This window comes from Lepidochelys olivacea (assembly GCF_965140295.1).
Source record: "Lepidochelys olivacea isolate rLepOli2 genome assembly, chromosome: 2".
NCBI classification, from domain to species: domain Eukaryota; kingdom Metazoa; phylum Chordata; order Testudines; family Cheloniidae; genus Lepidochelys; species Lepidochelys olivacea.
Window position 1 is genome coordinate 148,474,076 of NC_140412.1, and position 16,953 is coordinate 148,491,028.

Consider the following 16,953-nt stretch of genomic DNA (forward strand, 5'->3'; position numbering starts at 1 on the left):
TTTTGCTCAAACCAATTTTCTTCATTTTTGGAACTGCCAGTGAACCACAAAATCAGTTACTTGCCCAGCTCTATTCCACAGGACTGACCACTGGTAAAAAACCTCTGGAGAATACCAGCGGTTAGTGGACCACAGTTTGGTTACTGCTGCCCTAGCTAAGACTGCAGACTTGGAAACTGAATAAAAGATCTCCCCACTGTATTCTCCACTGAATGCATCCGATGAAGTGAGCTGTAGCTCATGAAAGCTTATGCTCAAATATATTTTGGTAGTCTCTAAGGTGCCACAAGTATTCCTTTTCTTTTTGCGAATACAGACTAACACGGCTGCTACTCTGAAACCTGCTGAATATTGGGTCCCATGGCTCCCATTCTGGCTTTCACAAAGTGAGTTGAAAGCAGTCTTCAGCTGAGGAGTCCCTCAATACAAGGGAATTCACCAGTGGAAGGATGACCAGCATTCTGTCTCCCCTTCACAGCCCTTACATAGGAGGATATGTTGGGGCATGAGCATAGCCTCCTCTGCACTCTGTCATTCCCTAGCTGCTGAAACAGCCCATTGAGCAGGGATTGTTGCCATGTGCAATGTAGAATAGCTCCTCATGGCTGCTTATAACTGGTCCCATAGGGTCGCTGTAAAAGGATGTATTGCCTCCTTCTGTACACTACCCAGATGAGGATTTCAGTCCTTGATCATTTAGTCTTGACTAAATATTTTAAGTTTCCAGAATAGCTGCCTTTCTTGAATAATATAGAATGTTGCTTCATAATTACTGATCCCACAGTGCATGGGAAATGAGGTATTGTTTAAATTTCACACTTGACAGTTCAGTAATACTTGTCATACTTTTCTTTTCAGGACACATTGAAGAATGCCATGAAAGTACTGCAGTAAATTATTTCTGGTACAGGAGAACTTTAAACATAAGCTCTGATATCACTGACAGTGGCAACTTACAATGGTGGTTAGTTTTGTGCTTGGCCATTTGCTGGACAATTGTGTACATTTGTACCATTCGAGGAATTGAATCCACAGGAAAGGTGAGGAAATAGAGAGCAGACCACTTAGAAAAGTTGACTTGCTGCTCCATCTCTTGTCCTTAAAGTACTGAATTTCAACTTCAGGGAAAATACAAAAACAATTATAAAAAGAAAAGGAGTACTTGTGGCACCTTAGAGACTAACCAATTTATTTGAGCATGAGCTTTCGTGAGCTACAGCTCGCTTCATCGGATGCATACCGTGGAAACTGCAGTAGACATTATATACACACAGAGACCATGAAAAAATACCCCCTCCCACCCCACTGTCCTGCTGGTAATAGCTTATCTAAAGTGATCATCAAGTTGGGCCATTTCCAGCACAAATCCAGGTTCTCTCACCCCCCTCCCCCACCCCCACACACACACAAACTCACTCTCCTGCTGGTAATAGCTTATCTAAAGTGACCACTCTCCCTACAATGTGCATGGTAATCAAGGTGGGTCATTTCCAGCACAGATCCAGGCTCTCTCACTCCCCCCATCCCCGGGAACACACACACACACACACACACGTATAAACTCACTCTCCTGCTGGCAATAGCTCATCCAAACTGACCACTCTCCAAGTTTAAATCCAAGTTTAACCAGAACGTTGGGGGGGGGGGTAGGAAAAAGCAAGAGGAAACAGGCTACCTTGCATAATGACTTAGCCACTCCAAGTCTCTATTTAAGCCTAAATTAATAGTATCCAATTATCCAATTTGCAAATAGAGACTGGGAGTGGCTAAGTCTTTATGCAAGGTAGCCTATTTCCCCTTGCTTTTTCCTACTCTCCCCCCCTCCCCCCGACGTTCTGGTTAAACTTGGATTTAAACTTGGGGAGTGGTCAGTTTGGATGAGCTATTGCCAGCAGGAGAGTGAGTTTATACGTGTGTGTGTGTGTTCCCGGGGATGGGGGGGGAGTGAGAAAGCCTGGATCTGTGCTGGAAATGACCCACCTTGATTACCATGCACATTGTAGGGAGAGTGGTCACTTTAGATAAGCTATTACCAGCAGGACAGTGGGGTGGGAGGGGGTATTGTTTCATGGTCTCTGTGTGTATATAATGTCTACTGCAGTTTCCACGGTATGCATCCGATGAAGCGAGCTGTAGCTCACGAAAGCTCATGCTCAAATAAATTGGTTAGTCTCTAAGGTGCCACAAGTACTCCTTTTCTTTTTGCAAAGACAGACTAACACGGCTGTTACTCTAAAAACAATTATGTTTTTTCAAACCCTAATTCTTGGAGTAGATACCCCCAAATGTATTTTAGGGAGGGATTTTATGACAAAACAAAATGGTCTTTCTCCTTCCTGAAAAAAAAGTTATATTTAGAATATGCTGCTTCAAAAAATTGTACTAGAATGAGATGTTGTAGTAACTAAAATAACCTCTATTGATCCTGTTGTCTCTGTCTCACTTTTCTTATTTCCCTATTAGGCTATTTATGTAACAGCCATATTTCCTTATCTGGTCCTAACTATATTCCTTATTCGTGGACTCACCCTACCAGGAGCCACTGAAGGTTTAGTTTACCTCTTCACTCCTAATGTAAGTATCAGTGTTGGCAGTATAAAAAAAAATATTTTTCTAATTGTACTGTCCGTCTAGCTTTCAAATATCACTTTTCTAAAACTTCCTATCCAGTATGTCATCTAAGGTTTTTTTCAGTCAAAGTATTTGTAGTTGTCTGAATATATCTTAGATCTCGATAAGAGTGAAAGGAGTACTAAATCATTTTTTTTTATTAAGCATTTTCCCGTACTTTGATACAATATATGCTTAGGCGGAAGCATATTATGAAGGCATCATTAGTGACACCATAGTTTATGTGGAATTGAGTTTTGCTCCTTAAGGACTGATTCAGCTTCTTGTGTATCCTTCTGAAAATTACAGCACTTACTGAGTAAAAAAAATATTCTGAGATTTTAAAATAATTCACTTTAGGAATTAAACACTTGATTTTTTTAAAAAAAAGATTAATGGTAATTCTGCTCCCATCCCCCGCAATTAATGATTCTTCATAATTGAAAGCTTCTTCAGGAGAGCCTGAAAGAATCAGGATTCACTGTGAAGAACTGTCCTATTTCAAAATGACTGCCATCCCCCAATTGTCCTCAATAGTACTGAAGGCACAGATCCCCTCATTTGTAGCCATTTTGAGAACACTACTTAGCTTTTAATTGCTTTTTGAGGAGGGGAGGGGGAAGGGAGAAGCAAACAGCAAATCAGCACAGGGCGGAGAAAGTCAAAATTCTCTATAGTTTTTGCCTAGAACATCTACAGGTCCCTGCTTTAGCTACTTTTGCTTCTGCTGGCTGGAGTTTCCCGCTGGTTCCTCTCTACCCTTCTTCTCGAACACAAGATGGGGGGAGGGGAAGAGGAGTGGCACCACCTGGACCCTAGTATCCCCAGAGTATGTGTGGGTCTCCCCATCACTGTTCGAGGACCAGGGAAGGAATGGCCCAGCTGGGCACCATTTTACCACCATCCCTTACTGCCACAGTTCCTGCTTTGGATGTTTCTGTTCTCACATCTCCCAGGTGAGTGCCTTATTCACTGGGATATTGGGTATTCCGAACACACACACCAACCAATCCCTAAAATCCCCAGCTGGCTCACCCCTGGCTGTATTTTGTGGGAGGTAGGCATGCTCTGAGCATGCCTACCAGATCGGGCCACAGAGGCAAGACAGGCAGGAGAAAGCCTAGTTTGAAAATCACATTGGGGTAAGGCATCTAGCAGCTCATCTAGCTGTGAGGAAGTGTTAGGATTTAGGCAACTTTGTGTGTTCCCAGTGGGGGGAAATTGGGATTAGGTGCTCATAGGGTTAGGCAGCACAAGAACAGTGGTTTTGTGAATGTTAGGCATCAAAGGCCATTATTTAGGCACCACTAAGTAAGTCCCCTTGTGTCCCACAGTGTTTCTGGCTCCTCATAGCATAGTGGGCCATCATCTTCCCTCTGGGCAGTTATGGCTTCAATCCCCATTGAGAAAAATGGAAAGCGGGCAGCAGTTTGTGAAAGATGAACTGTCATTTATGAAAAATAAATGGCAAAAATTGACCATTAATCCTAAATATCTTTTCAAAAGCAACCCATTGCATCAGATCTACTGCACAGGTAGGCCAGGAGCAGGTATCTAAGCTGTAAGTGTGTATATGCAGGGTCACATAAGGAGTCTAAGAAGAAGGGGGAAATTGTAGGTGGTGCGCATGGGGTAATGTAGGGCAGTACAAGACGGAGGGGGACTTTGGAGGACAGAAGGGAGGGTGAACTGGTGTACACTTTAGCTATTTTCTTCTGCTCTAGCTAAGAAGGCAGTTGAAAAAATAAAGTTTTAACTGATCCTATGCTTGGAGCCGCTCCATAGTAATGTAAAGCAGCTAGAGTGTATCAGTAAATCTGGCCATAAAAGTTAAAATTAAGAAAGTGATTTAAGGTTGATACATCATATCTTCAAATCATTAAACCACCACATGGTGACATTAAGTTTCTTCAGTATACATGTATGAAATTTTATTTTATAAAGGAGGACACTCCTAGGCAAAAACTGTTAAGATGTTAAGGTGGAGCATACAGTTTAGCAATTTAGGATAAACTACATTACAGGGATGTTGCAACTATCCTAGAACCTAGCATTATAAACATCAATGGGTTTTGGATTAGGCCCTTAAATATTACACAAAGTATTTTAAATTCATGTCAGTGGAGGAGTATGATAACAATGGCACTTCAGTCTCTCTCTTACAGCTAAATAAGAATTCTTCTTTATAAAATTGGATAACAGAAGTCTTAAAAATCTGTTCAGATCAGTAGTTCGGTGGACAAAAACCTATTTAATTGACTTTCACTGTCTTAATAGCGAAAATAACTACTATAAAATCCTGTACTGCAAGATGGATCTAATTCTTAACATCTTCCAAAAGGCTTCAAATTCTATTTACATAAAAATATAATTAGAGTTTTGTAACAAGATGCACTCACGTCTCACAAGCACACCCTGTCTCAGTGAGTGTGCCTGCACATTCTCTCTGTTTGTGGTGTGTCTTTGGTGACTCAGCCCTCCAGCCAAGTCTGTCTTCCGGGGTACAAGTGCAATAGGGGTTCTCTCAGTGCCCTCTGTAACATCTCTCTCAAATTGTCCCTGCTTCAGAATAGGGCTGTGCCCCAGGCCTCTTTCCCTGGAGGCAGTGTCTTCACCCTCTCAGAGCCTTTCTGGCTTCAGCTCTTCAGCTGGGCCACTACAGTTCAGTTCCCCTTTTGGGGTGCCTCAGAGCTCAGGCCACTTTCCCAGTGGCTGGGGTGGGGTAGGGAACCCAAGCCCACCCTCTACTCTGGGTCCAAATAAATAGCAGACATGCCATGTCCCTTTATTTAAGCTGCACTGCTACTCTAATTCTCTAGGCCACTTCCCCAAGGCTCCAGCACATTCTTCATCCTTACCTCAGGGCCCTGTCCTGATGAAGTCCCAGCAGCAAGAGCTCCTTCTTGCTCTCTTTCAACAGCCCAGCCCAGCCCAGCCCTGGGTCCTGTAGTTCCCTCAGCCAGCCAGGCATGCTATCTACTCTCCTCCAAGCAAGGGACTGGACTCATACTGGCCCTTCAGCTCTTCTTATATGAGCCTGCTGGGTTACGATTGGCAGCTTCCCGCACAGCCACTCTAGGCAGATTGGAGGACTGCTCTACTGTCCTTTTCTGGGACAGGATGTGGCAGGTGCCTCAGGACCGAGTCCACCCCCATCACAAGCATGTTAAACCTTACATACATACTCTTACTTTGTACATACTCCAAAAGGAAATAACATATAGCTTAGGTTATAAAGTGAAAATAATGGAAACAACTTTTGAAGTTTCACCTTGTTAGTGTTTAGGGGAACTAAATTGTATTAAATACCAGACTGCCTTCTAGATGGTTTCAAATAATATTTTTAAGATGTTATATTTTATAAATATTTAGTTTATAAATTGAACAATCAGATTTTAAAATGAATGAATTAAACATTTCAATTATGCTGTCAAAGCAAAGTTGAAAGTGATGAATACTAATTCTATAAATATATGTTCTTGATTCTTTTGAAGTATAATTCATATAAATTAAAAGTTTTTATTCTTGCAGCTGCTCCCTCTGTAGTACTCCCATTGACTTAATTGAGACCATTATCGCACTACATCTAGCGCTATGCTGATGGGAGAGTGCTCTCTCATCAGCATAATTACTCCACCTCCACAAAGAGGTGGAAGCTACGTCGGCAGGAGAGTGTCTCCCCACCAGCATAGCATGGTGTGGACAGTGCTTAAGTCGATGTAACTTATGTCTTTTTCACACCTGAGTGACATAAGTTATATTGACTTAAGAAGCAGTGTAGACCAGTCCTCAGAGTTCTGCATACACCACATCTGTAGGCCTATGATGGATCCATTACCTTTTTACTGTGGTACTTGACAATGCCTTAATCATGTCTCTACTACGGTACTTCAGTTTCCCTTCGTTTGGGGCAGTTGTGTGATTTTGATGCAGTTTAGCTTTCCACCCAAACCATAAATTCTTTCCTTTCCAGGGTAACAAAAAGTACAGAAGAAACAAAATACATTCCTTTCCCTCCCTGGCCATAATCTTCTTCCAGGAACATATGTTCTCCCTCTGCCTGCTACCCTTCATTCAGAGGAATGAAGGGTGCAGTATTGCTAACCCCGAAGTTCAAAAATAATGAACCCCTTGCAACCCCTTGCAGTGGGATGAGGAGATACAACCATCCCAACTCCATCACCCTTATGCCGCCACATTTGATTGCCTGTTTGTCAAGACCTTGTTATGACCCAGCGATATGGCCAGGTTCTTAATAGTCTCTGCCCTCCAGGATAATGGAGAGTCAGAAGCCCCATGGCTTTAGTGGGGCTAGACAGCCCTAGGTCTCCTCGGTTTAGAAATTTCTTCTCAAGAGTCCTTGGCTGGAAAAGGTAGAAGAGCCCAGACCCACGCACTCCACTCAGTGTTCCAACTCAGGGACCTTGTTTAGGGCAGCCAGAACTAATAATTTTCTATCCCTTCCTGCTCTATAAGCTATTTATTACCTCTCCTTCTCTATAGGCTCCCCCAGCCTCTTGCCCTGGGCCCTGCTTCTCCCCCTTCAGAGCATTGGCTTCTCTGGTAGCTTCTCCCTAGTCTACTGGAGGGATCATATCACTGCAATTCTTCTGCATCTCTGGCAGTTTCTATTCTCCTCAGAAATTCCCTCCTCCCCCCCCCAACTGAGGTCCTTTTATCATGCCTGGGTGCTTCCCTGCCTAATTAACTACATCCCAGTTACTTGGTGAGTTAACTACTCCCAAGTGAACATGAGCTGCCCCATTTCCCACTGTGGAGCCTGTCAGAGGGCCACCTACCCACTAACATTGTTTTTAACCCTACCGGTCATGAATTCTTTCATTGATACCTTTAGCTTCACTTTATGAAGTGTTTGCATTTCTTAACTTCTAATTCATTCTTCATTATTAACATCCCCTTTTTTTATTATCTTTTTACTTTTTATTGCTGCTTTCTTTTCTCTGCAATTAGTACACCTTTTTAACTGATAAAGCCTTGTTATGTGATTGTGGCTTTTTGGTGCCGCTAGTATATTTTAATATTTTTAAACACATTGATTCAAGAGACATGGAAAAATAAACACACTTTTCTCCAAAAAACAGAAAACAGTGAAGGTTAAATACAATTTTCATACACCACAATTGGTGGCATTAGCAAGACAATACTAAAGTAGCTTGATTTCATAGATACTCAGTTATTACTGTGGTGAGCACCATAGAAATACATATACATAAGTAGGGAGAAAAAAGTATTAATCAAAGTTTAATATGTCCATGTAAAGTGTCACTCAGAAAAACTTATATCATAAAATAGAAGATTTTTACTACAATAAAAACTAAGACATTTCAGAATCCCTACATAATGGGCCTTCAAATTATGCTGATTTATTGGAATATTTTGGCATTCACTTCCATTTTTCAGCACACTTAAGTAGGACCACAATTCATGAAATATGAGAACAAAGAAAAAGACAACTGAAAATTTGAAAGGAAGTCTAATACTCACATTCATTGCAATTGTTTCAGCTGAACATTCTCAAAAATCCCCGTGTATGGCTTGATGCAGCCACCCAGATATTTTTCTCTCTCTCCTTGGCTTTTGGAGGACTCATAGCATTCTCAAGCTACAACTCACCAAAGTAAGTATGGCTATGACTTTCACAGATTAGATTTCAAAGTAGCAGCCATGTTAGTCTGTATCCACAAAAAGAAAGCTGTAGCTCACAAAAGCTTATGCTCAAATAAATTTGTTAGTCTCTAAGGTGCCACAAGTACTCCTTTTCTGTTTGCAGATACAGACTAACCATTTGTTGCATATTATTATATTCTTCAAATTGTCAAAACCAGCATTTATTTGTGATACTTGTAAAGTATCTTATCAAACTTTGACCTTCCAATGGCTAAACTATGTTCACACTAAATTGTGTATTTTAAATAGATTAGAAGATGGTAAGAAAAAATTACTAATTTTAAACCTGAAGGGAAAAAAAGATGACAATTTCCCAAATATCACTATTTGCAAGAATATTATTTCTTATTGAAACTGAGCATAGTTTTATTTCAGGACTTACATTTTGTGATTTTTCTATGGGTAAAATTTATATCTATATACACACACACACACGAGAGCTGTCGACTAATCGCAGTTAACTCATACGATTAACTCAAAAAAATTAATTGTGCTTAATGTATGGTGATTAATCACAGTTTTAATCACATTAATAAATTTCAATTGCTATTCTATTGTTTAATAAAAATTTTTGGATGTTTTTCTACATTTTAAAATATATTGATTTCAATTACAACAGAATACAAAGTGTACACTGCTCACTTTATATTATTTTTATTACAAATATTTGCACTGTAAAAATGATAAACAAAAGAAACAGTATTTTTCAATTCACCTCATGCATGTACTGTAGTGCAATCTCTTTATCATGAAAGTGCAACTTACAAATGTAGATTTTTTTTTGTTCCATAACTGCACTCAAACAAAACAATGCAAAACTTTAGAGCCTACAAGTCCACTCATTCCTACTTCTTGTTCAGCCAATCGCTAAGACAAACAAGTTTGTTTACATTTACAGGAGATAATGCTGCCCTCTTCTTGTTTACAATGTCACCAGAAAGTGAGAACAGGTGTTCGCATGAGACTTTTGTAGCTGGCATTGCAAAGTATTTACGTGCCAGATATGCTAAACATTCATATGCCCCTTCATGCTTCAGCCACCATTCCCAGAGGACATGCTTCCATGATGATGCTCATTAAAAGAATAATGCGTTAATTAAATTTGTGACCGAACTCCTTGGGGGAGAATTGTATGTCTCATTGACATTGTATGTCAATTGTCTGCCATATATTTCATATTATAGTAATTTCAGATGATGACTCAGCAGATATTCATTTTAAGAACACTTTTGCTGCAGATTTGACAAAACGCAAAGAAGGTACCAATGTGAAATTTCTATATAGCTACAGCACTTGACCCAAGGTTTAAGAATCTGAAGTGTCTTCCAAGAGCTGATAAGGACGAGGCATGGAGTATGCTTTCAGAAGTCTTAAAAGAGCAACACTCCAATGCGGAAACTACAGAACCTGAACCACCAAAAAAGAAAATCAACCTTCTGCCGATGGCATCTGACTCAAATGATGAAAATGAACATGCATTGGTCCGCACTGCTTTGGATTATTATCGAGCAAAACCCGTCATCAGCATGGCTGCATGTCCACTGGAATGGTGGTTGAAGCATGAAGGGACATATGAATCTTTAGCGCCTCTGGCATGTAAATACCTTGCAATGCTGGCTACAACAATGCCATGAGAACACCTGTTCTCACTTTCAGATGACTTTGTGAACAAGAAGCAGGCAGCATTATCTCCTGCAAATGTAAACAAAGTTGTTTGCCTGAGAGATAGAACTGAATGGACTTGTAGGCACTAAAGTTTTACATGTTATTTTTGAATGCAGGGTTTTTTGTTTTTTTTTACATAATTCTACATTTGTAAGGTCAATTTTCAGGATAAAGAGAGAGCACTTTTTTTTACAGTGCAAATATTTGTAATAAAAAATATAAAGTGAGCACTGTGCACTTTGTATTCTGTGTTGCAATTGAAATCAATATACTGGAAAATGTAGAAAACATCAAAAATATTTAAATAAATGGTATTTTATTATTAACAGTGCGATTAATTGAGCCATTAATTTTTTTAATAGTTTGACAGCCCTTATACATGTTTATCCATATTATATGGATAAACAGTCCACAGTCTAGGTCCATGAATTAAATTGTAGACTAATTACTAAAAACTAATTATTTTGCTAAAATATATATGTTGAATAAACCCTATCATGTTGTGTAAATTAATTTGTATGTGTTTTCTTTCTAGAAATGACTGTGAGAAGGATGCTGTGACAATAGTAATTGTAAATAGTATGACATCACTGTATGCCTCCATCCCAATTTTTTCTATTTTGGGATTTAAGGCAACCACTGGTTATTGGGACTGCCTGGACAGGTGGGACATCTTGGATTTTCAGATGCTATGGTGCAGCCTAAATAGATAACATGCTACTGCAGAAACATATATTCAGAGAACACATTTGTATTGAAGGGGAACAAGTTATAAATAGGAAACCTAATATAAACATTTTATGGCAATGCACATTAAAAGGTCATTATCAATAATTATCAGAGGAGGCATTAATAACATGTAAAACAAATACTAAAATACTTATTCATTATTATTATTTATTTACTTATTTGTATTACAGTTGTGCCTGAAGGCCCCAGTCAGGGATCAGTGTTAAGTTGTGCTAGGTGCTGTACAACTATATAGTAAAATGACATTTCCTACCCCAGAGAACTCTCAGTCTTACAAAACACAAGTGGCTCTAACAACAGGTGGAAGTGGGAGGGAGAGAGAACAAGATAGCAATAATATGAGCTGTTTTTACAAAGACCTGCTTTATGTACTATGTCTGCATAGTCTGAAGGTGGAGTTTGTATTTGAAACTATAAGCCAAATTGTAATACTTAGTTTCTCCAAATATTTTCCCCATAATTTTAACAATACCCTCGTTTAACATTTTTGTTTCTATTGTGAAAACTGTATAAAACTCAACGCAATTCTCTATTAATATTTTAAATGTACATTGTACCATAAATATATACAGTACTGACTATAGCTAGGTGACTACAAAATAGATAATGGGTTCCTGCAAAAGCTTCTGTAGCTATAATCTAAAGATATCTAAACAAATTCTTATACATTAAGAAAAAATGTTGAAGCATGCTTTCTCTGGCAGGAACATTATCAGTATCCTCAATGAATTTGATCTTCCGGACCAAAGCATCACAAGAGACAACTATACAATCTGGTTTGGATTCCTGAATACAACCCATCCAAAAAAAATCACTAGTCTCAAATTGAGAAGTTGTGACCTTCAAGAATTTCTTGACCAGGTATCACGCTTGCATGCTAAAAAATAACCCTTGCTCAAAAATGTTATGGACTGTGATACTTTTCATCTTCTTAACATATATGTTCCATTGCACTTGCAAAACATTGCTACAAAGAACATTGGATACCTACCAAACTGACCATATTTCTTTTGTTTCTACATTTCAGGCATCAGTATTGTTATAAAAACTTTGAGCTCAAAGATCTCTGGCTTAGCATTCCAAGAATTCCTCTATCAACTTACACCATAACACAACTTTTTAAACTGCACCAAGGTTTTCCCATCTGGAAGCTACCATGGGCACATGATTCACCCTAATTTGGCTTATTTGAATAGCACAGGAAATACATTTGTACCAAGATTTTTTTTTAAATTAATCTTATGCTAGACCCCTAAATACATAGTTTTGCAGATCAATTCACTTATTTAGGTGTCTAAGTGCTTAGCACCTAGCAGCCCCCACTGACTTCAGTACGTAACACTTTGGAAAACCAGGTAATTTATTTAGGAGCCTAATTTACAAACTCATTTTCTTAAAATTAATAGATTCTTAGATTTTAAGGCCAGAAGGGATCATCTAAGTCTGATCTCCTTAATAACACAGGTCATAGGACTTCCCTGAATTCATTCTTGCTTCACATCCAATAGCTTGCAATTACAGGATCTCTTTTAGAAAAACATCCAATCCAAAATCTTGACCTTGGGGTTTAGAATTTGAATGAACAAGATCTGCATGTGCATTATAATGCTATATGTTTGAAAAATAAATCTTATTCATCAAAATGTGTTATCTGTTTGTGAATTCTGCAGAGTGCATCTGGAACTGGCCTTGCCTTTATTGTTTTCACTGAAGCAATTATTCTGATGCCTGGCTCACAGGGCTGGGCTGTCCTGTTTTTTGTAATGCTGTTCAGCTTGGGTCTTTCCTCTATGTTTGGAAACATTGAGGGAATTTTGACTCCTCTCTTGGAGCTTCCTGTTATATCTAAATCTGTACCCAAGGAGGTTCTATCAGGTGAGCAGGTTATTTATAGGACTTTCTTCATTTTGTTCACAGAAGCTAGGCTCTTTACAAACTCATGAATTCTTAATAGTTTAATAAATATTTTATGGGGAATTAGTTTGCAATATTTACTCATTGCCACTTCAGAATGTAAGTGAAGATATTACAATTGTGAGTTCAACTGCTTTATCAAGTCTCTTTATAGGAGACATAAGGTATAGATCAGATTGTGTTACGGCAGGAGTTGCCAGATGGTGATGTTACATAGTCCTTCACATTTTTTTCTTAGCTTGAGAGTACTGACCAGTCTTAGAAAAATTGCTTGTAGTATTGTTAGTTTTCATATGCAGTTTCCTTTTGTGGAAGCAAGCAGAATAAGAGTGTTCTCTACCTTAATCTCTCTAACGAGAGCCAATTAGTGAAGCAGAATTGCTCCCAGGGAACTGGGCATTGGAGCTGTAGCAGGTTCTGTTTGGCTTTCTTCTTTGGAGTTTAAAAGTGATTATTGGCAACTGGAAATGGATCCAAAGGACAGGGGAAAGACTGCTTTCACAGCTGGACAAGGCCTGTGGCAATTTAAAGTAATAGCTCTGGGTTTATGTAATGTCCTTGCCACCGCTGAAGCTTTTGGAGAGAGTATTGCATTCCATCTCTCTCTCTCAGCCTATTACACTTGGATCCTAGTTCATGATAAAACTTTTGAGCAGGAATGGATACATTTACAAAAGGTCTGCAATAAGGATAAGGGTGGTGATCTGAAAATGAACCTGAGGAAATGTGTGCTATTAAAAAATTACTCTGGGCACACAATTAGCAAGGAGGGGATTTTGCCCTAATGGGTCTTTACAGGAATCAGAGATTACCACAACGCAGGATTTTGACTGACAGAAAGAAAAACAAGGCAATAGAGAACTGGACAATTCTCCAGATACTGGTAGATTTACAGAGTTCTGTAAGAATCTGCACTGAAGTTCCATTTATGAGTTCTGCACAGGTTGGGTGAGAAGACCATTTCAGTGCAGAGTAGGATTTGACATTTGCACTACTAAAAAGAACATTGTGACCATCCTTGTTTTAGCACACCCAAGTTTCAAAAGCTCTTTCCCCTTTCCAGATAAAAATGACAATAAAATGGAACTACTTCTTTTCTTCTCTGGCCAAATACTACTCCTTGACCTCTACCTAATGCACAGTGAGCCCTTACCCTTATGAATACACTGTGCTACAGTGGCATACAGGCGGAGATCCTCCATTCAGAGCACCCAGCCCAACTTCAGGAGACTAGGGACTCAGAGTCCCCTTTAAAAAGAAAAGGAGTACTTGTGGCACCTTAGAGACTAACCAATTTATTTGAGCATGAGCTTTCGTGAGCTACAGCTCACTTCATCAGATACATTCCCCTTTGTACTCCCGCAATCCTGGGCTGTTTTGGGGCCAGTTATGCAGTATAAATTAAGGCATCTGAAGGCCATTCTAAATTATGCTGGAAGCCATTTGCCCTAAGGGGTCTTTACGGAAGTCAGAGATTAACAGACTGCAGGAAAGCCCTAGCCACACCTCTCACATTGGCCACAGGCAGCTGGGGGCTATGACAAAAAACTGCCACACCTGCTCTACACTCCAGAGGATCCTCCTTCACTATACTGATTTTCCTGTTGCCAGTTATTCCAGCTTTATGGCTGCTTTGCACCATCGTACAGTATCTCTTGGCCAAAATGCCAGGGAGAATTTGGTCTGTGTATTAATTCCCCAGACAATGTAGCACTTTGAATTTAACTGTTGCTTACACTGAGATAGCAAATTATAGCTCCATACAGAAGTTTGTTGGATAAAATTGTTAAAATGAGAGCAAAAATATTAACCATATCTGAACAGAGCACCCACCATGTATTCTTTATTAACAGAAATAACTTTTATTTAGGTGTAATATGCCTGGTCTCCTTCGTGACAGCTCTGTGTTTTACCCTGAGGTCTGGAAGTTACTGGCTTGAAATTTTTGACAGTTATGCCGGTTCCTTGCCTTTGCTAATCATCGCTTTCTTTGAAGTGACTGGTGTTGTCTATGTTTATGGAATTAAAAGGTAAACTGGGAACAAGTTTGGATTTTTTATTTTTAGGGCTGTCAATTAATCACAGTTAACTCAAGCAATTAATACAAAACAAATTAACTAGATTTTAAAAATCAGTCATGATTAATAGCAGTTTTAATTGCACTGTTAAATAATAGATTACCCATTTAAATTTGTTTTTCAAGAGTTTTCAAGTATATTGATTTCAATTACAACACAGAATACAAAGTGTTCAGTGCTCACTTTATATTATTATTTTTGTTACAAATATTTGCAGTGTAAAAAAGATAAACATATTGTGGCAGAGCTCTGACCTTGTCCCCATGTGTCCTGCACTTCTAGGTGGTTTATGCTAACGTCAGAGACTCACTGTGACCCTCTATGTAGCCCTTCTCTTTCTAGGGCCAGGGTTACAGTTTACTGAGCCCTTTTCATCATAAGCCAGCAAGGAGGTTGGTGAGAGAGCTCCTACAGTCGCTGTTGTCCCTGTGGACTTATTCCTAAACAGTTTAGCCTCCTGTCCTGACAGGGGCCGGTCTTCCCCTCCCAGGACGTCGGTTTCTGTAGTGTCAGGTTCAGGGGAACCTGAGCCCACCCTCTACTCTGGGTTCCGGCCCAGGGACCCTAATGGCAACAGTTGTTGGCAGCCAACCTTTCACTGACAGAGTTGCTACATTTCCCTGAGTTACTTCCCCACAGCTCTCCTGCTTCTTTCTCTCTTAACGCCTTCTTCACCCTTACCTTACGGCTCCCTTTCCAGTGGCTTAAGGGCATCTTTATTACCTAACCCTTCAACCACGCATCTTCTCCCCTGGCTCCTTAGATCTCCTTAGCCTGGCCAGAGTGAGCCCTTTTATAGTATCAGAGGGGCCTTAATTAGAGTCAGGTGTTCACATTAGCTTAACGGCTTCACCTGACTCTTTGCAGGTTAATTGGAGTCAGGTGTTCTCATTAGGCTAACAGCTTCAGCTGACTCTTTGCAGGCTAATGTGTCAGCCAGGGAACAGAAACCTGTTCATCTAGGGGACAATAGATCTGACTCCTCTGCTGAACCCGACTGGCCTGGAAGAAGGAGGGAGATTAGAGCTCCTGCTGCTGGGCCTTGGGCTCCAGCTTCTTCTCTGGCTGGGCCGGACACCACCCACCCCTTCTCTGGTACCTGGTTGCTGGCTAACTGCTGGACTCCCCCACCCTTGGGTGCTGCTACTGCTCCAACTACAGCCCCTTGGGGGGGGTGTGGCGGCGGTGGCCTGCTGGCCTACTCCCCAGAGGGGGGAGAGTGAAGGACCCCTACCCCAGCCATTGCTACTGCTGCTGTGGACACCACCACCTGTGAGGGGTCCTCTCTGCCTGCCTGGCCACTGGGCTGCTGCGTGGAGCTGCTGCTGCCTTTGCTGTCTGGGAGCTGCTGGACCCCAGAGGAGGAGGGGATGCAGCCATCTGCTGCTGGGGGAATGTGCAGGGACTCTGCAGACCACTGTGGAGGGGACCTGAAGGCTGAGTAACTTTTGAACTGTGTTCTTGTGGTGGGGGTTTTGACTGTGTTTGTGGGGACACGGGGTGTGGCATGAAGCCTGCCCCCCAATCCATCTGTTAGTCCCCCCCCCAACCCTCCACCACCACCATTGTTGCTGCCCCCTCCACCACCCCTAGTGGACACTTATCATCTGCCTCAAGCTCCTGCCTCTGGGACTCTGCTGCTTGCTTGGTTTGCCGTGCCCTTTCACCACCTTTTGGGCATGAAGCAGCAGCCAGCCCTCATTGATGCTTTGCATGCGCATGTAGGCGCGTGTGCCCCCCCCCGACTGACCCCTTCAGCAAGCCCCCAGCTTTGTCCCTTGCTACCTGCCCCATTTGCCCCTTGCAGACTTTTTGTCCTCCCTTTTACCCCAGCACCTCACTAGCTTCAGTTTGTTTGCCTGCCCTGCCCTTTTCCCTCTGCAGCTTTTGTTTGTTTGCCCCACCCCGGCCTCTGAAGCTAGCTCCTTGGTTCCCTGTCCTACCTCCAGGCTGGTTCTCCCCGCTCCCCATGTGGTACCCCTGCTCTGATTGGCCCCTTACTCAGTGCACCCATGCCCCCTCCCATGCGCTTGTGCCCTTCCCCTGTTTGAGATTGCCCCTATCTCACTGCACCCCCCCCCCATGTTGTTATGACCCCCCTCCCCTAGTGCAGCTAGAGGAGCCGGATTTCTATTCTGAGTCAGTGATTGTCCCCCACGAGCCCTTGATAGCCCCCCTGCCCAGCCCACCCCTTTGGGCGCCCTCCTCCCCTGCTTGCAGCCTTGCAGGGAGGAGTGGTTGACCTGCT

General features: G+C 41.2%; 1 protein-coding gene across 2 annotated transcripts in view; it reads left to right on the forward strand.

Annotated features, from left to right (window-relative positions):
* The window catches only part of LOC311517073 (sodium-dependent neutral amino acid transporter B(0)AT3-like), a 103,235-nt gene that overhangs the window by 69,052 nt on the left and 17,230 nt on the right, over positions 1–16,953 (forward strand). For both annotated transcript variants that reach the window (XM_084621646.1, XM_084621647.1), the window contains 7 exons: positions 859–1,040; positions 2,464–2,574; positions 8,136–8,248; positions 10,499–10,627; positions 11,418–11,574; positions 12,384–12,588; positions 14,498–14,657. In XM_084621646.1, the coding sequence (XP_084477772.1) occupies positions 859–1,040; positions 2,464–2,574; positions 8,136–8,248; positions 10,499–10,627; positions 11,418–11,574; positions 12,384–12,588; positions 14,498–14,657 (1,057 nt within the window). The remainder of the gene's footprint in view (positions 1–858; positions 1,041–2,463; positions 2,575–8,135; positions 8,249–10,498; positions 10,628–11,417; positions 11,575–12,383; positions 12,589–14,497; positions 14,658–16,953) is intronic.